General features: G+C 33.1%; 4 protein-coding genes across 11 annotated transcripts; all 4 read right to left on the reverse strand.

Annotated features, from left to right (window-relative positions):
• Positions 1 to 3,878: 3,878 nt before the first annotated feature.
• On the reverse strand, positions 3,879 to 6,666 carry LOC112465098 (cuticle protein 21-like). Its single transcript, XM_025032482.1, has 4 exons — positions 6,437 to 6,666; positions 5,619 to 5,796; positions 5,001 to 5,215; positions 3,879 to 4,723 (listed from the first exon to the last, which is right to left on the reverse strand). Exons 1-4 carry the CDS (start codon positions 6,449 to 6,451, stop codon positions 4,565 to 4,567), a joined length of 567 nt encoding a protein of 188 aa, XP_024888250.1. The 5' UTR covers positions 6,452 to 6,666; the 3' UTR covers positions 3,879 to 4,564.
• A 335-nt stretch (positions 6,667 to 7,001) lies between these two features.
• LOC112465095 (alpha-tocopherol transfer protein-like) lies at positions 7,002 to 10,322 on the reverse strand. Of its 6 annotated transcripts, none has more exons than XM_025032478.1 (4): positions 10,200 to 10,322; positions 8,476 to 8,797; positions 7,957 to 8,320; positions 7,392 to 7,646 (listed from the first exon to the last, which is right to left on the reverse strand). In XM_025032478.1, the coding sequence occupies exons 2-4, from the start codon at positions 8,757 to 8,759 to the stop codon at positions 7,392 to 7,394; spliced, it is 903 nt and encodes a 300-aa protein (XP_024888246.1). In that variant the 5' UTR covers positions 8,760 to 8,797; positions 10,200 to 10,322. The 6 variants fall into 6 exon arrangements, with proteins under 6 accessions (XP_024888248.1, XP_024888246.1, XP_024888245.1 ...); XM_025032477.1 differs by lacking the exon at positions 10,200 to 10,322 and adding an exon at positions 9,405 to 9,696; XM_025032475.1 differs by lacking the exon at positions 10,200 to 10,322 and adding an exon at positions 9,193 to 9,695.
• A 400-nt stretch (positions 10,323 to 10,722) lies between these two features.
• LOC112465094 (alpha-tocopherol transfer protein-like) lies at positions 10,723 to 15,637 on the reverse strand. 3 transcript variants are annotated; one of them, XM_025032474.1, is made up of 5 exons: positions 15,026 to 15,637; positions 14,311 to 14,649; positions 13,512 to 13,875; positions 13,062 to 13,217; positions 10,723 to 11,547 (listed from the first exon to the last, which is right to left on the reverse strand). In XM_025032474.1, exons 2-5 carry the CDS (start codon positions 14,592 to 14,594, stop codon positions 11,500 to 11,502), a joined length of 852 nt encoding a protein of 283 aa, XP_024888242.1. In that variant the 5' UTR covers positions 14,595 to 14,649; positions 15,026 to 15,637; the 3' UTR covers positions 10,723 to 11,499. The 3 variants fall into 3 exon arrangements, with proteins under 3 accessions (XP_024888242.1, XP_024888241.1, XP_024888240.1); XM_025032473.1 differs by lacking the exon at positions 10,723 to 11,547 and having other exon boundaries at positions 11,561 to 13,217; positions 14,311 to 14,633; XM_025032472.1 differs by lacking the exon at positions 10,723 to 11,547 and having other exon boundaries at positions 11,561 to 13,217.
• A 19-nt stretch (positions 15,638 to 15,656) lies between these two features.
• Positions 15,657 to 21,133, reverse strand: LOC112465123. Its single transcript, XM_025032525.1, has 8 exons — positions 21,023 to 21,133; positions 20,288 to 20,597; positions 19,623 to 19,986; positions 19,034 to 19,297; positions 17,598 to 17,698; positions 16,539 to 16,844; positions 16,083 to 16,446; positions 15,657 to 15,993 (listed from the first exon to the last, which is right to left on the reverse strand). The coding sequence occupies exons 2-8, from the start codon at positions 20,569 to 20,571 to the stop codon at positions 15,736 to 15,738; spliced, it is 1,941 nt and encodes a 646-aa protein (XP_024888293.1). The 5' UTR covers positions 20,572 to 20,597; positions 21,023 to 21,133; the 3' UTR covers positions 15,657 to 15,735.
• Between the last annotated feature and the right edge of the window lie 177 nt (positions 21,134 to 21,310).

The following is a 21,310-nucleotide window of genomic DNA, read 5'->3' on the forward strand; positions in this document are numbered from 1 at the left end:
AGTAACTTATTTAATCGTACGCTGCTTTCAAGTTGAACCGTTCACTCAGTTCACTAGTCGCGCCTAGTATGCAGACTAGTATGGCGCCTGGTACGCCGCGCCGCGCCGGCTCAGAGCGGCCGAAGGTGATTGGCCGGATCTGGGGGCTCGACTCGCGAGCCAATCGCGTTCGACGTCTCCCCCGACTCACCCGACTGCGCGACCAGCGCGACGCGAGTATGCGGAGACATCGGAGTAATACGTGAGTCGTGACACGTTTACAACGGGTCGCGGTCGGTGCGAGCGTGCGAGATGTTGTCGTTCGTGTAATTTTGTACTCCTTTCTCGTGAATGATAAGAAATCGGATTACGAAGTGTTGCAAAGTGAACGTACGTCGAATATGCTGTTCTTCCTTGTGTCGACTGCAACGAGTGGGATGCCGTCCCTGGGCGAAATGAATGCCAAATACCGTGCTGGACGCCGACGACGCGACCGGCGACGCCCGCGCCACACATATCACCCTTTTGATGGCTGTGATTTGGCGGGTCTCCTGCAGCGTGCCGTGATCGGTGAGTGACGTGTACACGAGATATAAATAATATTTCAAAGCGCGATACATCCGAATCTTAATAGAATCATTGTCCCGCGTCAGAGTGAAACGATAACCTCGAACGCCGCGTCTCCTGCCTCCGCCCTCCGTTTCGATTCCTACTCCGAATATAAAGTAAATAATGCGAGGAGATGGAGATAGATGCTTCAATGAATAGCTTGAACGTCTCGTTAAGCGCGAGAATTAATAATCACGTGAGTAATTAAAGAGAACGATCGCGCGTTTGGCGCAAAGTTCTCACTTTGCTTGTGTCGCGATCGCGAACGATCGAGGGAGTGAGCTTATGCTTTAAAATGACAAAATGCATATGAACGCTGAAAGTGCGTGCTGCGTACTGACAAGCTCAAGCTCAAATGTGCGTCCACGAATACACGTCCGTTTTCGTTTAAAAAACAGGCATATACGTCGTTGTAAATGTTTTAAATTATTTGCACGTGTGTTTCTCCATTCCTCCTTCTCTACTTTATAGAAAATTCACGTTAACGTGTATCGTTTTTTATATGTAACGTTCTTCGCGATCATTCTCGCAGCGCGGTGATCGCGCATACCATAAAAATAAAAGACGATGACGCGTCGCCGCCAAGATATACTTAAAAATTATAAAACATTCTCTGTTGCTTGTTCCCCAAATATTATTCGTTTTGCTTACAAAATTTTCCTTAAACGAGCCTCGTGCTTCGTATTTCGTGCTCTTATCTTGCAGATTTATTAGCAAGAAAAAGAAAGAACATTGTCAATTCGATCGCGGCGCCTTAAAATGGAATTATTGCTACGAAATTTTTTTCCGATAACTGATACTAATAACTCTACAGTTATACGTTACGAACTCATATAGCTGATAGAATTTAACATTAACTATAGACACTACAAAGCGCGTGCCATTTATTCTCGACTATTTATTTATTTTTAACAACATGTATAAAATTTAATTTTTACATTTATTTGACATCACGGATCAAGATAACTTGAATAAAATCAATCATAATAAACCGTCATTTATAAGTTGTCAAAACATGATTCTTGCGCTGACAGTTTATACTCTCAGTACGACGTGAGAGAATCGCCAAGCGAGAGACGTACGCAGGGTCATGGAAAAACGGCAACACGTCAATCTTTTACATGCCTTGTTTATAACAGTGGATACTATACCGTGCACACATTTTTATCTTAAAACGTACAATACAGAGACTTATTTCTATACTTCATGTCTCGAGAAAAATATGGATTTATTTATATTTCATTTATTCATATATATCGAACATTTTTTGAAATTTTATCTGAAGAAATTGAATATAATATAAAGAATTAATAATAATAATCACGGCGAATGAGGTAATACTTTTAAATTCCTTCTAGGCTGTATGTAATGTTTTAGTTCTATCGGTATTACACGGTCCATCTTACTACGGTGTTACCTAAAACAAATGTTATCACTTTAATTATTACATGTATACAAAGATTAAAATTTATCATGCATGATATTTAACAACGTTATTAAATATTAAGTCCGATATTAAGCAAATAATAGATTTTAATTTATAAACGTGTATCGACTAATAAACATATGAGAGAATCGCGAAATTTCTAGGAATGTCTTGGCACAAGTAGTTGCATCCGCACTGCGTGTGAGATATAATAATAAAAGTATACTGGAGTGGACCGAGTGGACACTGGACGTTAGACACTGCCATGCTACGCCCGTGAACAGCGCGGACGGAAAATGATCCATGAGACCATGCAGAGTTCACCGGAAACAGATAGATAAGTTGAGATCTCTGTCTTTCTCTGTTGTACAAGAAGCATGCGCGTATTACTGACAAGTGACAATGAGAGAAAGAAATGGTTGTCTTGCTCTCTGCCCCTCTCCAGTATACATACTTATATTATTTATTGCTTATTATATCTCACGATCAGTAGATGCCTTGCATCCCTTGCATCCTATTTTGACATATTTGGAATTGGAAAATGCGCATCGCATCTAGATAGGTATTTGCGTATCGTGACTTACAATTAGAACACGGTCGAGATTGTTGTAGTCGAGAATCATCAAGTATCGAAAACGATCGATTTAGATTTTAGTAACGGTCACGGTGTGTTTTGCGCAAGTTCAATTCTTGATAATACATGTTTAATCAATATGAAAGCTCATATACGGCGTATCTCTACACACCAATTGAATACCCAATAAAAAAAACTAAACATATTAAAGCATAAATGTAAAATAATGAGTTCGAATAACGTTTAACGACTATTATTGTCTCGAGAAGATTTGTAAGTGGCAAAGAATGTTTCGGGAAATGCGTATATATCAAATAAAATTCAAATCCGTTTGGTGTGCAAACGTTACTTTCTCTAGAAAAATGGCACTGTTTGAATCTATAAAGACATTAACAGACAAAATTCATTTTTTCAATGGAAAAAAGGGATTTTTTTAATAAATTATATTATGTAGTATATAAAGACTTTTATAGGAAAATTCAATCGTTTTCGGAGTGATTCAAGCCGCTTAAAGAAAGAATACGGACTCTTTTAACTTTATTTTACCTATATATTTGTATAGATTTCCATCTACTTTCTGGCAGAAGCAGCAGTAGTAGTAGTAGTACCGCGCCCGCGACAAGCTGCTTTGTCAAACTCAAGAATCGATTTCCCGATGCTCATGCTCATCGTCGCCTAAAAAAGCAAGCAAGAATTAAGAGTTGCTCGATATTAATATTTATAATATTTTTTTTATTTTTATGTAAACACGCGGGCACATAAATAATAACGAGAACGTAATATTGCTTTGCATTTTATTGTGATACTGAATAATGAAAAATTATTGTTATATAATAGGAATAATTTTGGTCATTTATACGTCTCGAAATTGTGATACGTCTTACCATGATGCACATGACAAAGAAACAGAATAGTTTGCCGAACAACTTCATCTTTCACTACAATATTTGTTCCAACTAATGCCGTACACCCTGGCATGCCTTTTATACTATTACAGTACAATTATGCTGTATCTTTTATCAACAATTTTTGTTTGCGCGATAGTACTTCCGGCACTTCCGGAAACAATAACAAGTTTCAAAGTTGACCATATCTGCTCGCACATATATGTATATACATGCATGTGTATAATTATGTGAACTAATCATCACCCGCGAAAAAACAATTGAGTATCAAAAGAAAGAAACAATATGTATAACAATCATAAGCATTATTTTTCTTTGTTATTGGTTGGGAGATAACAGAGAACATGCGCGATAAAGAGTTATATAACAATCTTATATTGCTATAAAATTTATTATATCTTGTGATCTACATATTTATAGACGTTGATCATCATTTCGATCCATTTGTCACAAATAAAGTATAATTATCTGAAGGTATATCTGTAACAACATTGTGTTTTTTGAAACAGCTATAAAAATTAGAAAATAATGCATGCAAATTTTGTTATATAAATTAAAAAATAAAAATAAAAGATAAATATATACGTTCATAAAAAGTTATTGTCCGTGTTGGATTTCATGATTATGGTGAAATTTCTTTTTATTATTGTGAATTCCAATTAGCATTTTATCTTATGCAAATTCTAATTAGCTTTATTTAACTTTTATAGCTTCTCTACATACGATTACCATATACCTATATTATTGACATCTTGGCACTTGCCTTATATATTATTCCTATATGATTAAAAATATCTTGTTAATGAGATTGACTATATTACAATCAACACGTGTTTTACTTGTAGTCGAGCGGGCATTTTTTTCTATTATTTAAATTTTAAATTAATTTAATAAGAGAATCGTGATGAGAGAGAGAGAGAGAGAGAGAGAGAGAGAGAGAGAGAGAGAGAGAGAAGAATATTAAGTATTAAAATGCGCATCTCAGGCTAAGAAGCGTAATTTCTTTTTAGAGCTAGCGTATGCAATACGCATTGATTTGTAATGCCAACATATGCGTAACGTAAAACGTCATTAACACGTCTGATCATCATCTACGTCATTTACAACGGAAGTTGCCTCATAAGCCAATCGTTCAGCTTCCCTTTGCGCGGCGATCGCCGCGTGTTGTTCCGCGATTCTGTGATACAATTCATTGTGTCTGTCCTTCGCTCTCGCCACGCTCGCTGAATCCTGCAAAGCAATTAAGCAAAGCAATGAAAAAACGCAAGTTATGCACGAGATAATCTAGCTCAATCAAAATTTTATTCTTTATCGAGATATCCGAATTCCCGGAAACGAATGTATTTTTGTAGACAATCAGAATGCTTCTCCATTCTCATCGCCTCTTTAACAAAGAATGTAACTTATTTAATGGGGAATTTGTGATTTTAAAATTAGCTTGACTTGGAAATCGGACCCTTAGTTTTACTACTCTATATTAACGGATATATTAATAACAGACAATTACTCGTGGCAAATTTGCTGGAACGTTATGAGCGTTTGCCTCTGCAATCCTGTGATAAAGACGGAAATGTTTCTCCTTGGCCAGTCTTACAGCTTCTGAATCGGCAGGTTGAGCGTAAGCATCCTCAAAGTTGATTAAAGCTGGATGAAATCCGTTTTTATCGGCCGTATACTCCACTGTTCGTACTTTGTATTTTGGATCAATGTACGAATATGTTCCTGAAATACATATACGTATAATGCACCGCCGCGATCATTAACACGTCTGACTGCAGATTGCATTATTTCTTTTAATTACTACATTATTACACATTTGACAGTTCTGTTACATATGTTATTTAACATTAAACTAGTCAAATTAGAATTAATTCTTTGGATATAATGCAATTTATTTTTTGTCGTTAAAAAAGGCAAAATCTGAGAATGAGATTCAATCTTATTTCAATAATAATCATTTCAGTTTGACAAGTTTTATCCATTGTTTTGTATTTTGATTTAATGTAAACGGATTTGTGATGACTGATGAAATATAGCGAGTATGTTGGTACGCGATCTGCAGGATCTATAGTAGGTATATATACATATATGTATATGTATATGAATGACATTTGCCGTGAATTACCGTGAATAATTCCATGTCCATCACCGGCTTCTTGATGAACACGATCGATATGTCCTGGATATCGTCCTGCCTCATATTGGAAACTATACGGTTTCGGAGGTGGTAGTGGTGTCGTTGTCGAGTATCCTGAAATGTGCGATACATCCGCCAAGCAAACGCTAATCAAGGCGGCGGCTATCTATAATTTAATATAAAATAATTATAATAATTTGTTAAATGGTTTGATTGGATTTCAAATGGTGGTAAATTTTCTAAAATGCATTTAATTTGAAATTAATCCAAAATCCAGAAATGAGATTTTATTTTAAAAATTAGAAAGTCAGTATTTAAAATATTTTTTTATTTATTCTAAATTCTACATTAGTTTCTTAATTTCTTCTCAAGAATTCAATTTTATATTACTATTCAGTATTACTGGCAGCGAATATCGGAACGCAGCTAAAGAATACAGCAACTTTCGCGCATCAATACAATTCCAAGTAAGCGAGTTGCGTAATCAACCGGTTATTTCGCCATATAAACTGTACACTGTCTGAAGAAATTTTTTAATTTGTATTATCTGCCCTACGATGTTTTTATATTTCCCTTCTTTATTTTGGAAGATTTCCTATTTATAAAAATATTATAGTATTGTACTCTATTACAATTTACAATATACATATATAATAAGATACACACCTATAAACTTTGTTTATATTGTGTATTTATATGTATATATGAACCACTTATTATTTATGCATCGAATTCGATGCAGATATTTATCTGAAATATTTGTATTATAATATTAATTAATCGTTAAATCTATGTTCTTTACTTACGATTACGTATTTCATTACGCGAGACTGAGAAGTCGATTGGCTTATTTCATCGATATATTCACACGCGCGTTTTGCCGTTTACTGCGAGGATAGCTTGATGGTGAAAGTATTATAAGAAACTGTCGAAAAGCAGGTATTATAAAGGTTTCTCCACACCGAAGCAGTTTTCTATATATGATTCGTATAATTATATTATAAACTCAACTTATTACATTAACAAAACGGTTATTTTAAATAACAATATTATTGTTTATATTAACATTAATATTTATTTAGATCAAATTAATTAACATCACTGTAGTAATTATACTATTAGATTTAACTAGAATAATTGATTATATGCAAGTATTAATGACTCGCATTTATACAATAAAATAAATTTACAATAACGATGAAGAATTTCTTGTTTCTTATTTATTTGTTCAATACAGTAAAGATTGCAACGTTTGCTTCGCATTTTATATGAGAATAACTTTCTCTTAACGTATAAATATATTTAAAATGTTTAAATTTAATACTATAATCTTTGTTGAAATTAACATAATAATATAATTTTATCTGTTACTAAATTCTAGGATTGAATAATTAAATTCGATTGCCGCAGAAAAACATTATATGTATGAAGAAACGCAAATAAGAAACCTGATTACCTGGTAAACGTGAAGTAATAAGAAGTAATATAATTAAATTTGTGCACGCGCAATTATGATATATCTAACTATTATATGCTTAACCTGGTCTAATCTAATCAACAATCAGTACAATTGTTATTAGTTGTTACAGTTGTTATTACTATACTATATTTAATGCCATAAAGATTGGTTAAATATTTAATGTTAATAAACATGAATTAGATTAATATTTTTATTTTCCAAAACTGTGGTTATCGCCGCGTATTTTAAAAATAAAACCAAATAGCTATACCATTGGTGTTGCAAAACATTTAATTATTCAGTCAATCGATTTCGAGCTTTTTAAAGCTTCCTTCAACTCCAAACAAATCCGTTGCTGTCTTCGCCTTGCCCGGTCGTAGCGCCTCATTAACGCGATGAGCTTCTTCCTCTTGGAACCAAGCAACGTGATCTACCAATTTTTTTATTTGTTTATCATGTAACTCCTGTAGAGAACCGGCTTGACCGCCTGACTCATTCGGAAGAACTTCGAGCGGTATGAATTTCTCCAGAGTGTCGCTCGTAGTATGCATATGAAACTAGAATTTATAGAAACATATAGTTCAAAACTTTGATACTTTTTTCATCGAATTATATTCCCCTCCACGCAATTTTTTCCAAAAATAAAAATATAATTAAAATACGTATTATATACGCAGTAAAGAAGTAAAATATACAATATTTCTCTTATCTCTTAGCATTTAAAATTATATTTTCGAAGATGCGTTGTTTAATACATAAACACGTTGCTACATCAAATAGGAAATTTGATCTTTTCACTTTTTTACTTTTAATGTAATGATATGGATAATTGATCGGCAATGTGTGTGTATATAATTTCAATCTTACCATATCCATCAACTGCTTTTTCATGAATGGTCTCATCATATTCATAATGACATCCATTACCGGAGAAGAATTCATAAAATGTAAACCCTTCAATCTGACAGGCAATCCTTCTTGTAGATAGTAGAGGAATTTCTTTAGGCCCATAGGACTCAAACGGCCGACGTGACCGAAAGAAACGTTTTTCATGTCAAATAATATTATGTGGCCTTCGCAAGTGCCCTCGGTGTAAAGCCATAGATCGATCACCATATTTAGGCTTTTCATCACATCGTTGTAAACAAAATGCGATGGTTCGCCGTCTAGGAGTCTTCCATAAATGATTTTATAGCCTTCTTTAGTAGTTCCTTCCAAAACTTGGTGTGTTCTGTCGATAATAAGATCACTTCTACTTTGTATGCGAAACTCTGCGAGAAATATTGCTGCATCCATTTGTCGTGTATATAAGGAATATCACACACACACACACACATGAATGTAACGAATAATTAAAAAGAAAAAAATTATAAATAATATACTTACACCGTTTCAGTTGCTTTTTTGAGTTCCTTATTGTTATTAGGATCTCGATTGGAGAAGAACTCAGGTACGTGAGTCCTAACTGTGTAAAAAGTATCGATAGTAGTTTTCGTCGGTTCGAGTCGATAATAATTGCTATGCAAGAACAATGCTAATTCGCTGTCTGATATCTTGGGTAAGTGAGGCTGTTTTTCGCACCACTCTCTCAACATTTGAATATCTGCCTCTTTCAATTCAGGATTCTTCTTCAGTTCCTCCTCGAACGATACTAGTTTTATCGAAGCCATCGATACTAGTTTTATCCAGCCACTTTGAATTTAAACTTCTATGGAAGTGAAAACAATAACAATGTTGACAGAATCGTATAACTACACTACTACATTGTATATCGTAGCAAAACTGGATATATTTTTTTTTTATACGTATACAGATATACAGGTGTAGCAAGGTATATGTGACTGAATGAAGGCCACGTGAAAGTCGTTCAACTCGCGTGATTTCAATACATAAATATGTAGCAACATTTGCTTTCATTTATTTTATCCTACGTTAAAATACCATTGATCTGAAAAGCTTTGCGAGATAGGTATGTTTTATTCCTTCATAATACAAAGAGATTACAGAGATTCTATATATTTATATACACACATATATATATATATCTATATACAGTAGGTATATAAAATAACGACATATGATTGAGGAAATAGGGACCATTACGTTAAATTTTTATATCTGTTTGGGAGTCGATCTCGACGAGATCGTCCCGATTGAAATACCGGGATACGCTCAGTGATGAGCGCTAAGACAGTCGGTTACGCGAATCCTCAGATTCGCTGAAGGATCTTGAGCGGGAGAAAAACTTGAGAGTTCGTGTCGTTATTAACAAAACGTTATTTCGTGCATAAGGTGCGGAGCAAGGCGACGCCGACCCTCGGAGCAATTCGCGTACACGCGGAGATTTTCGTCCTTCTGACAAGGCCGTTCCGCGAATCGGATGTAAAAATCGTAGATCTTTTGCAGTCGGAGATCTTGATCGCGAGACCGAGGACGATCGCGAGAATGATACGAGCGTCAGCTCACAAAATCACAGAACAATCAATGTTACCGCACGCAAACGATTTTCAATCTTAGATTGCTCGACACGAGATTTTATCAAAGATCATCAGCTCCCGTACGAACGAGCCGACGATTCAAAGTCTTCTGCCTGCTCCGAAACTCTCCGTTCGGCGGTCGCGCCGTGGAAAACCGGAGAACGCGCTTATTCGACTAATCACGCGTGACTCTATTTTGAAGCTTTAGTTTTTCATTATAGGGTTGCTAATGCAGACGCGCGTCGAGCACGTGCTACTGTTGCGAGGCGCTGTGCCTCAACGAATAATCGCGCGCGATGCTCTTCGAGGCGCGTGATCGCGGCTCACGACTGAACGTTACCGGGCAGCGAATATCGACGAGTTTAAATTGTATACCACACGATATAGATAATATATTTCGTTTTGACTTTCAAACAATATCAAATGCAATATTACATTAACTTGTTTATGTGCGGAATCTTCCAAATAATGCATTACAATGTGGAGTTGAACGTAATCGAAAAATGATTGCGTGCCCAATACTTAATTCTTTGCAAGCCAAGTAACTCGTCTTGCACAATTGTTAGACTAAAGATTAAAGTATGATCATTTTAATGATAGCGAATGAAATATATACTTATAAGTTCCACATACCTCGGATATGCGTGCTACTCGTATGTGAAAGAATTTCGGATGTCTCACGATCAGCCTGATGTCTTAGACAGTACTAATTGAGATCTGCATAGACCTTTTAAACTGTACCGGTGGCGAAGCGGCAATGGAGAACGTAGCGTGACAGTTGAGTATGTTTATTGACGTACGTGACGTAACATGCTATCTTCGTGATAATTAGGGAATTTATGAAAATGTATGAAATTTTACTTTATAGACACATACAGTTTTCCCAATCAGCAAAAATGAGCGACATGCAATCTTTAGCAACAAATGTCTGGATTTATTATGAGTATTTCTTATAATTATATACGTAATAAAAATTAAAATATACATATTTATATAAATAAATAAAAAATGAACGAGCTACTAATATAAAACAAACAAAGTGTGAGGGAGTTATTTATCGTAATAATATTGTATCAATAATTTACTATGTCAGTATAGATCAGTATTAATATTTATTTATTGCATATGTATATTAATCATGTCGATTATTTACATCGAAAATTATCTACGTCTAAATATTAAAAAATGGATAAAACATGATGACATACATATATAAAAATATAGAGTTTCTGGGATATTAGCTGCACACGGATGAATCTATACACATACAAATCTACATTTAATAGTTATCTAGTACTCTATCATTAGACACGTGATTATACGTGACACGTAACATTTTTAAAAGTGTTTGTGTCACAAAAGAGAAATCGCATCTCAACAGAAGCTATTAGAATGACTTTAAAAAACATGCGAATGCCATGTGAAAATAGTTTAGTTTGTCATTGGCGTGCTGAAGATTACGTTACGCTAATAAGCAGTAAAATAGTATTAAGATAAATCTATGAAAAATGTATTACGTCAATACATTGTCAATTCATGATATATTTAGAGATTAGTCGGTATTAGTCGCAGCTACGCGCAGCTACTATCTTCAGCAAATAACTATAGATGGAAAATAGTTTACACTGCAAGTATATTACATCCGATAACAGGTAATGATTAAGTAATATTTATTATATTATCCAATTGTAATAATTTGTAAAAAACTGCAGCTAAAAAAAGAATAATGCGTAATTTTCGAAAACTATTTATTATGCTGAACAGCCCACTTATAGAAGTCTCTTGTCAATCCGAATGTAATATGGTTCGCATAATCGATCCTTTCGTTCTTCAAAAATTATTTGCAGTATTAATAGTTTTTATTTGAATGTTTATTAATTCTCGAGTAGAACTATATAGTTTTCCTGTTAAATTATATAGTTGAACACTGCATTTATTGAGAACGGATATCTGCTCGCATCTGTGTCATTGATGAATGGAACTGTAAGAAGCAGTTTATTTGATATTATGTGTTTATTATTCATTGATTGAAAGCGTTACAACCACTCAATTTATTGAACAAGTTCTAGATACAATATAAATGTACGTAAATATAATTCCTAACGACATGATAATTCCCGATTGTGATATCGTCAGCACGTACGTCTTTTTTTTACCTTTTCTTTTTTTACGGGAAATATTTTTTATATCTCGTCGATATCGCTACTTATAAGATTTATATTTTTCTATTAACTCAAGCCCGATTCATTGTAGCTTGCGCGCGCGCACGCGCGCATATGAATTTAAGTATACAAAATAGTTATTTATAAAAGTATAAATTTCTATAATAAATGTTTTAAAAACTGGATTAACAATTCAATAAACTGATAGTGATTTAGGTAATACTGTTTAACATTTATTATTTTCTAATAATAATAGAACTCCGATTATTTCATATTTAATACCTTTTGGTTTTTAAGAAAATAATTTTTTACAATATTTTTTACATACTTTGTTATCTCCTTGCAGTGTTAGGATGTGTTGCACAAATATGATAGATTTATATATAATAATGTGATTATTTTTAAAATTCTTTTTTTCTTTCACTTTATTATTCACAATGTTTAGAAGCTAGTCTAAACAATTAGTCAGGACTCAAACTGTTTCAATAAAAAAAGACTTGATATCTCATGGTCTTTGCGACCTAATCTTATAAATATTCCATCGCTTTTATTGTAGGTATAATATGTGAAATTTCTAGTACTATTAGAACGCAAAAGTATATATAAATTAATTGGATTTTGTACCTTTAGATTGTCTATGTTATTTGCATAAAATATAATGAAAATTTATTGCACCTGTTTATACCTTGAACTTTTATCACAAGATCGTTTAGATTTTAGATATTTATTAGATGTTGGCGAGCAAGCGATCGTTTGTTGCTTTTTTATTCATCTTCTGTTTTTGCTCGCTCCCGGCGCGCAACATCACCAGATAGATATCTCTGACATACAAGGTATCGCAAAATCTGACCTCGTACTCTTTAACAACAAAAAACTTTTAATCGGAAATATCAAAATGGAGATTATTATTTACTAAAATTTCTTTTTCAGTCTCTACTATACAATTTTATAATTAAACTTGATATTATTGCTATTCTTGTAATTGCTATTCTTGTGATACATTGATTCTGCGATACCGTGTATATTAACAATTACTAATAAATTATTAATAAATTGCAGCGATTACGACATTCTCGCATAAATAATTGTTTTTACTCGGATAGATGCACGATGCACGATTACGTAAAACGTTACGTAAAGTGCAAGGTACAAAATAATATATTACAAAAGAGATTAAATAAAAATGGAATAATCAGCTATATTAAAATATATAAAAAAATTATCTAATATATTAATCTATATCGAGTTTTTTAAAACTACCCTCTATACCGAACAAATCGTTCACTGACTTGCTTTTGCCGATTCTCGACGCTTCATTAACGCGTCTATTTACCTCATCTAGCAGGAACCATTCGCGATAATCTTCGAGTTTCTTCACTTGAATTTCCGCTAATTCATGTACAGAGCCTGCTTTTCCCCCCATCTCGTTCGGCAGCACGTCCACCGGAATATATTCGGAAAGGCTCTTAAACGATGGATGAAAATGTATCTATGTATAAGAAAAGTAAATGAGATGATTTAGAAAAACTTTCCTGAGTACTAATTGTAAATAGGATATAGTAGCATTGAAATTAGTATAATTTTTTCGGTTATAAAAATTTTAATATTACGGACAATTAGACACAAAAATTTCTACGTTTATCGGTGACGATCAAAAATTATATTTTGCATAATGAGGTTTGTTTAAGTTTATATAGAAATACAATTAAAAATAATTATTTGTTCAGACATTACAGAATTATTTGATCGCTTTGAATTTAATTAATCGATTTGTGATATTTACTATGTCCATTATCTCTTTCTTCATGAAAGGTTTCGCCGTGTTCATAAACAATTCCATGGCGGATGGCGCGTTTATGACATGGATTCCTTTTAGACGCATCGGTGCCGCATTTTGGATGTAGTACAACATTTTCTTCAATCCCAATGGACTCATTCGCGCGACATGACCAAATGATAGTTTACTAGCATCGACAATATAAGTATAACCGTTGTTCGTACCATCCGTCAGAAAATATATGTCGTGTAACATCGTGGAATATTTCGCGTTGTCATTGAAGATATAGTTAGAAGGATCGGGGTCCAGATATGTTCCATATATAATCTTGTAACCGTCTTTTGTTATTCCATTTAGGGAAAGTATAGCCCTTTTTAAGTCACAAATCAATTTGTCTCAATTATTATTAATATATCAATAGAGGAAAGTGCTCTATTATGAGATAGGATTCTAATATGAGATGGGGGGGTTTTTTCATGGTGGGATCAACAAATAGGGCTTATATAGAGCCTTTTAGCTTAACGTATCTCATATTTGGATTCTGTCTCATAATAGGGCACTTTCCTCTCTATACATCAAAATATTAGCAAAATTACTCTGCATTATTCTTAAAAATCTACAATTAAATACTAGTATATCTATATATCTACATATTGTAGGATTTGCGTTATTTTATGTACAGATCTCAAAGTGTATATATATATTATACTTTTAACATTTCAAATATTATAAAAATTAGCCGTTTTATACACGAACAAGTTATATACCACTATTCACTCACTATAATATTCGTAAAATCGCTTACGTGACTTTGAAGGCTTGTTGTAGTTTCTTTTCTTCGAGCGGATCCCGATTGCAAAAAAATTCTGGTAAATGCGTCCTGGTTGTGTAGTAATTTTCGATTGTGTTTTTCGTTGGTTCCATTTGATAATAATTACTGTGAAGGAATAAGGCGAGAAAACTATCCTCGATTTTTGGCAAGTGCGGTTGTTTCTCGCACCACTCTCTCAGTGATTGTATATCGGATAGCTTCAGTTGAGGATTCTTCTTCATTTCTTCTTCTAATGTGATTCTTTTCATTATTGACATTGCAATTTGAATTGCAGCTTAAAATGTACTTTATTGTATCTGAATAGAAAAATATCTGAGAAAAATCAATTCAGTTTTTACTGTTTTGAATTTGTTATATGGTCACAAATTGAAAAAAAATGCCGTAAAATTGGTTGGTTATTGGTCAGAAAATAAGAAATTTTTTAAACAGATAACTCTGATAAAAAGTTATTTTCTGAACAACCACTAGTCAGAAACTAATGCATGCAAAGCGGGATTACTAAATAGTATTATAGTTAATTTATACTCGATGTTAATCAAGCTTGGAATATTCTAGTTATTATTCCTTGATCAAAAATTAATTAAAACGCCTCTCAGTAATTATAATTATAATTATAATATATCATTTATTACTCCATGCTTAACAACAGTATGAAAATGACAACATAAGTATAACGATTATTAAATACCTCTTTTTCTTTCCTTCCGAATTTTCAATATGATATTTTCAAAGCTAGTAAAGCGAACCGTTGAGAGATTTAGCGAACACTGCTGGCTGGAACCGGTTTTCTACTGCAGATATACGAGTTTAATTTGTATTATAAATCAGTTCTAATTAGAGTGGTATGCATGCGGAAAATTATGCGTTGCGATACGTGTAACTTCTATTCGAGCATTATACGATCGCAACACACATGTATGCGCGTCAAGTTATACAAGGTTTTACAATTAGTAGTGCTTACTTGTGGCACAAACAATTGAAACGCTTAAGGAGTGATGAACATGCATGTGTACGTATAATAAACTATTATAATCTTTCAAGTAACTTATTGTTAGTTACATAACAATAATTATGCATACAAATTGTGTATCACAAAATAATATAATTATTGAGATAATTTAACAATCGAATTATATTATACAAATCCTCTTTTGTGTTTACCTTTGTAAATGTTGATATAATATAACTTATATAAATGGTAAAAAAATTACTGAACAAAAATATGATGCTTTGTAGTATTTGAAGAGCGGGAGAGAGGGAGAGAGAGAGACAGAGGGAGGGAGGGAGGGAGGGAGGGAGGGAGGGAGGGAGGAAGGAAGGGAGAGAGAAAGAGAGAGAGAGAGAGAGGGGACACACAAAATATTAAAAATTTTTTTGAAGAAATTTAAATTCAACTGATTAATCTAGCTCCAACTTTTTAAAGCTACCGTCTACACCGAATAGATTTTCCGCACTTTCGCATTTGCCAACTCGCAAAGATTCGTTCACTCGTCCATTAGCTTCGTCATACTGAAAGTAATCGCGAAATTCTTCCAACAATTGGATATGCTTAGCTGCTATTTCTTCGATAGGTCCCGCTTTCCCACCGTACTCGTTTGGCAAAGCTTTGATAGGTAGATATTTCTTCACGGTTTCCATGTTTGAATGAAAATGCAGCTAAAGTAATAAATGTACATTCATATCTTATATTTTTTCCTTCTTAAATGTTTCTTAAAAAGAAGAGACTTAACATGCCATTGACTTACAAGATTCATCATTTCCTTCTTTATGAAGGGTTTTAACAAATTCAAAAACGTATCTACTATGGGCATAGCGTTCAGTACGTGTAAGGCCTTCAATCGAACCGGAGCAGCTTCTTGTATATAGAATAAAACTTTTTTTAATCCCATTAAATTCATAGCAGCGACATGGCTGAAAGACAGGCCAGCTGCGTCAAGAATAACAACCAATCCCTCGCTGGTGCCATGCACCACATTTTGAACCTCGCACGTCATAAGCAGATACTTAGTGCACTCGAAATGATCGAATTTATTCGGATTCGGATCCAGAAATCTGACAAGTGTCATGACGTATCCTTCTTTAGTTTTTTCCTCTAATGGCACAGCTGCTCTGTTATCGAAAGAATACTTAATTTTTTCTTATATTTCCATATGATTTTTAATGATACTTGGTGATCTTAATAATTTAACAGGATTACTTACATGACAGAGAAGGCCTTTCGCAATTCTTTCCACGCGATTGGATCTCTATTACAGAACACTTCTGGCAAAAGCGTTCTTATGGTAAAAAAATTGTCTATCGTCTTCTTGGTCGGCTCTATGCGATAATAGTTACTGTGCAGAAACATAACAAGATACACCATCTCTATTCGTGGCAGATGAGGCTGCTTTTCCATCCAATCCTTTAACATTTGCAGATCTGACATCTTGAGTTCCGGATTTCGCTTGCACTCTTCTTCTATACTAACATATCGAGTCGGTAGTGCAGACATCGGTGCTCTGATCGACCTACAAATTTGTCCTCGTTTATATACAATATATATATATATTTTTTTAAATACACTTGCGGGAAAGAGAAAAAGAATTATATGAAATCATGCAAAAGAAACAAGAAAAAAATATAAACATACATATGTATATTGAGCGCAAACGTTTACTTTTAATTAATTAAAAATACGATTGATATGATACTAAATCAATTATAAACTCGATAATGTTGTTTTGAACTGTATTAGAAACTGTATCAGATACGCGATATACTTGTATTGATATAAAAAATATCTCTTGCGAGATAGAACAATACGTTGCTATAACATATAATTCGAAAAAAATCTGAAACTGTAAAAACGCATCACTATCGTTATCGTAGATAACATTTTTTAATAATCAAGATAAGCCAGATACGTTAGTTTAGTGAATGTATCTATTCATTAAAATTTGTACTTATTTTTTCTGTGATTATATATTATATACATATATAGATACACAACATTAAGTTAAAAACCTTAGCATTTCATATATGTGACTTTATTTTAAATTTATATTAATCTTCTTTCTTTCCTTTCTCTATACGCATATTTTTGAAATTCAAAAATACGATTATATATTACATGTACACATACACACACAATACACAATACAAAAGATTCTCCTTTTATTAATGATTTTCTATAATACACTTTCCATATTTAGCACATTTCAACTTTCGCAGACGCGGAAATGAGATTTTTAGTTAGAGAAAAAATTAGATCGTCAATCTACCTTGACCAGTTGTTCCTTAACCGGTTATTCACAGGTGGATCTGTCCTACAAATGTTGGTAACACAGCACAGAATATCGCTACTGCGCACGCGATAAGTCGATTACACACTGATTTCTAAAAGAGAATGTCCGAGAGTTTCGAGCGTTTCGAGCGTTTCGAGCGTTCGACACGCCGAGAACGATTACTTTCATATTGCGCTCCACGAAGACTAAAATATTCCATCTGCGTAGTCACGATCGCGCGATAAAAAATATTAATTTCAAACAGCTATTTACAAGTTAATAGCTAAATAACAAAAAAGAGATTGAGGCATAATTATATAAAGAACGCTAATGCACTATAATTGATTGTATATGCTTGTAGATCTCATTTGTATTGCGTTATATAAATCTTATTGTTTTTAACACGTTCCATGTCGCGCCGTTTTTACGCGACTGTCCATTCAGACCGCGTGTACTACAACGATGGTACATTATATGATAACTATGTTACATTTCAAAATGTTAGAGACGGCTTAAATGGAGAACACAACATCAGTAGACGCGGCACGAAACGTATTAATTGAATTAATACTCTACATTATATTGTATGTTAACTCCTTTTATTGTCTTTAACGTAGCAGGTTGAAATAAATTGTAAGAAAATTGCATCTAGTGATTCTAAGAACTATATAACGCGAGTGAATAAATCTATTATGCATGCTACGTACAAAAGTGCGTTACGTATATCTATAATAATTGCGTATTATGTTAATTATGATCCATAATTATGAGAAACATAATCAAAATAAATCCACTTCTCGATTTTTCAAATAATATCGCACTTTACAGATTGCGTTGTAAGATTCTAGTGCCGTGATTAAAATGTCAAAATTCAAGACTTTGAGTAAAAAATTTTGCTTATATGTATATTAGATTAAATTTATGAACATAATAGCAGAATGACATTACAATTTTACAGAATTACATCTCCGCCGGTTGTTGGTGTTAAAGCTATTTAATATTCCATCACAATATTTAGATCATACTTGGAATTACGATGTATTATTATAACGTTTTAAATATTAGTTAATATGGATTAATATCACTTTTTTCTAGAGATCTTTTAACTTATATATTATATCGTGATTATCATAGACTGCATATTACGTTTTTTGGAATCTTCGAGACATATGAACCGCGTAAATCGTTTTTGCAAAATCAATTAATTAATTGCCAATGAATAAACTATGATGAAATTTTGGATAATTGTTATATTTGTATTATTGTTAATTCTATTGTGTTATAAGCATAAAATATTTACTTATTTCGTGCGATTCTCACACGTGAATATAAAAAATTGTATATTTATGAATCGATATAGATCGATATAAATATATTGTATTTTAAGCAATTTTATGTAGTTATACTTTCGACATAAATTAAACGAGTCAATCTATATCTAGTTTCTTGAAACTTCCCTCGACCCCGAACAAATCCATCGTCTTGCTTTTGCCTACTCTTAATGCTTCGTTTACACGACCCGTGATTTCATCTTGTAGATACCATTCACGATGATCTTCTATCTTTTTTAATATCTCCTCCTGTTGTTCTTTCAACGGTTTAGCTTTTCCACCTAAACCTATATCGCAAGGGAATGCTTCCAGTGGCACAAACGTTGCCAGCGTGTCCTTCGTTGAGTTCGTGGGGTGAATATGTAACTGAAAATATATCGAAAATGTATTATTATACGTATGTGTATGTATATAAGACGTATTCATTAGTCATTACTATATTTAAAAAATTTAGAAATCAAATAATAATAATAATAATAATAATGTATGTTGAATCTATTTCTTTTTAGAGAAAACGTTATTATTATACTCACCGCGTACTGATCTTTTGACTCTTAATATAAATTATTTTTGGTAAACAAGTTTCAAATAAAAATTGATCCGGAATTAAGTAAAAAACAAAATCTTTTTTATTTATTTACATGCGTGGAACTCTTTTATGTTTAATGTAAAATATTTTTATTGTTCTTACCACCTCCATTAACTCTTTTTTCATAAACGGCTTCATCATCGACAAAATGATATCCATGACTGCGTTGGTGTTAATAAAGTGCAGACCTTTAAGTCTGATTGGTATAGCTTCTTGTAAATAATAAAGATATCTCTTAATCCCCATGGGACTAAGACGGCCAGCATGTGCGAAGGTAACATCTGCCATATCTATAATAATTATATGACCCTCGGCGGTCCCTTCGGTGTACAACCACAAGTCAACCACCATAGAAAAGTACTTCATGACGTCGTTATAAACAAAACGTGACGGTTCATAATCTATTAATCTCGAATAAACAAGTTTGTATCCTTCCTTCGTTGTCATTGGCAGTGTCATCGACGCCCTTTTTAAATAAATTTAATTATTTTACGCACACGTGGATTGAATTTTATTTTTATATCTAGATTTTTTATGGATATTTAAGCTCGACAGCTCCTTTTTATTTTTTTACCTTTATATTACTTATTATTTATTATAATTTTAATTTTCACTTTAGAAATGTACGAATAAAAATGAAGATATATTCAAACATATGAAACCTTATGACATGAAATATCTCAAAGTCTATTAACTGTCACCATGCACTTGGATATATTGTTAAAATATTTATTACTTGAATACGTAAACAAATTTTTAATACTCACACAACTTTGAATATCTCTCGCAATTGCTTTGTCCCAAGTGGATCCCTGTCGGAGAAAAATTCTGGCATGTGAGTCCTGGAAGTGTAATATTCTTCAATGGTGTTCTTAGCAGCCTCAATACGATAGTAATTACTGTGCAAGAACAATACGTATTCAACGTCTAAAATTTTCGGAAGATGCGACTGTTTCATGGCCCAGTCCTTTAGAATTTGTATATCGGAATCTTTCAACTCGGGATTTTTTTTCTTTTCTTCCTCGTAGGAAATCCTCTTAACCAGCGACATAGTTGACTTCACTTGTATGTAACTTTCTATTAATATAAGAAATATTTTTAACGTTTATTAAAATTAAGGAGTAATTATTCAGATTAATTGAAATGTTATCACTTTTACATAAAGATGTAATTTATGTCCTAAACAAGTTTTGGGGATATGTATGTCGATGTCGATCATGGATGATAGTGATGGAGAGCAGTGTATGGTTGGATGTAACGAGAGATGGTATGTGGAGGATGCGTCCCCAAAAATACCATGCGATTCTCTGCGAGTCGCGATGGTGCCCCACTCCACTATATGCCCGCCTAACTCTTGTCGTCCGATATTTAATATAGAAAAGATAAATGTCTTTAATTTTAAATATTTAATTCACGATATATATAGAAATTAGATTGGAGAATATTATAATATAAATAGATATTTTAGAATAATTATGTTAAAATAAGATAGAAACAGTTACCTTTTACTCAGGCGCGTATAACTCTCATGCGAGAAATTACTTGCTTGATGAACACTCGACTGGAATATGACGCGATTATTACTCACCGACTCTCAAGGTAGCACTATGCGTGACCATACGAAGATTTGCGTTTTATCCCACGAAGCTAGTATACGTGATACAGACAACAACTTAATACAGACAACATACAATTATATCTTCACTATAACTGAAATCACTAATTAAATTCTTGACAGACAGAAATTATGTTCTGATAACTTGCTATCGTTATGCATTAAGAGACATTTT

The sequence above is a fragment of the Temnothorax curvispinosus genome, unplaced genomic scaffold, assembly GCF_003070985.1.
Source record: "Temnothorax curvispinosus isolate PA1 unplaced genomic scaffold, ASM307098v1 QBEX01014901.1, whole genome shotgun sequence".
Taxonomy (NCBI): Eukaryota; Metazoa; Arthropoda; class Insecta; order Hymenoptera; family Formicidae; genus Temnothorax; species Temnothorax curvispinosus.

Excerpts from the sequence above, each read along its gene's own strand:
- LOC112465095 (XM_025032480.1), bottom strand. The coding sequence starts at position 8,759 with ATGGCTTCGATAAAACTAGTATCGTTCGAGGAGGAACTGAAGAAGAAT. Across the intron at positions 8,321-8,475 it reads AAAAAAGCAACTGAAACGGT|AACACACCAAGTTTTGGAAG; the intron begins GTAAGTATATTA and ends TATTATCGACAG. Across the intron at positions 7,647-7,956 it reads AAAAGCAGTTGATGGATATG|TTTCATATGCATACTACGAG; the intron begins GTAAGATTGAAA and ends TATAAATTCTAG.
- LOC112465094 (XM_025032473.1), bottom strand. The coding sequence starts at position 14,594 with ATGTCAATAATGAAAAGAATCACATTAGAAGAAGAAATGAAGAAGAAT. Across the intron at positions 13,876-14,310 it reads CAACAAGCCTTCAAAGTCAC|GGCTATACTTTCCCTAAATG; the intron begins GTAAGCGATTTT and ends TGACTTAAAAAG. Across the intron at positions 13,218-13,511 it reads AGAAAGAGATAATGGACATA|ATACATTTTCATCCATCGTT; the intron begins GTAAATATCACA and ends TCTTATACATAG.
- LOC112465098 (XM_025032482.1), bottom strand. Across the intron at positions 5,216-5,618 it reads TGGACATGGAATTATTCACG|GAACATATTCGTACATTGAT; the intron begins GTAATTCACGGC and ends TATGTATTTCAG. Across the intron at positions 4,724-5,000 it reads TTCCAGCAAATTTGCCACGA|GATTCAGCGAGCGTGGCGAG; the intron begins GTAATTGTCTGT and ends ATTGCTTTGCAG.
- LOC112465123 (XM_025032525.1), bottom strand. The coding sequence starts at position 20,571 with ATGTCGCTGGTTAAGAGGATTTCCTACGAGGAAGAAAAGAAAAAAAAT. Across the intron at positions 16,447-16,538 it reads CGAAAGGCCTTCTCTGTCAT|AGCAGCTGTGCCATTAGAGG; the intron begins GTAAGTAATCCT and ends TTTCGATAACAG. Across the intron at positions 15,994-16,082 it reads AGAAGGAAATGATGAATCTT|CTGCATTTTCATTCAAACAT; the intron begins GTAAGTCAATGG and ends TTATTACTTTAG.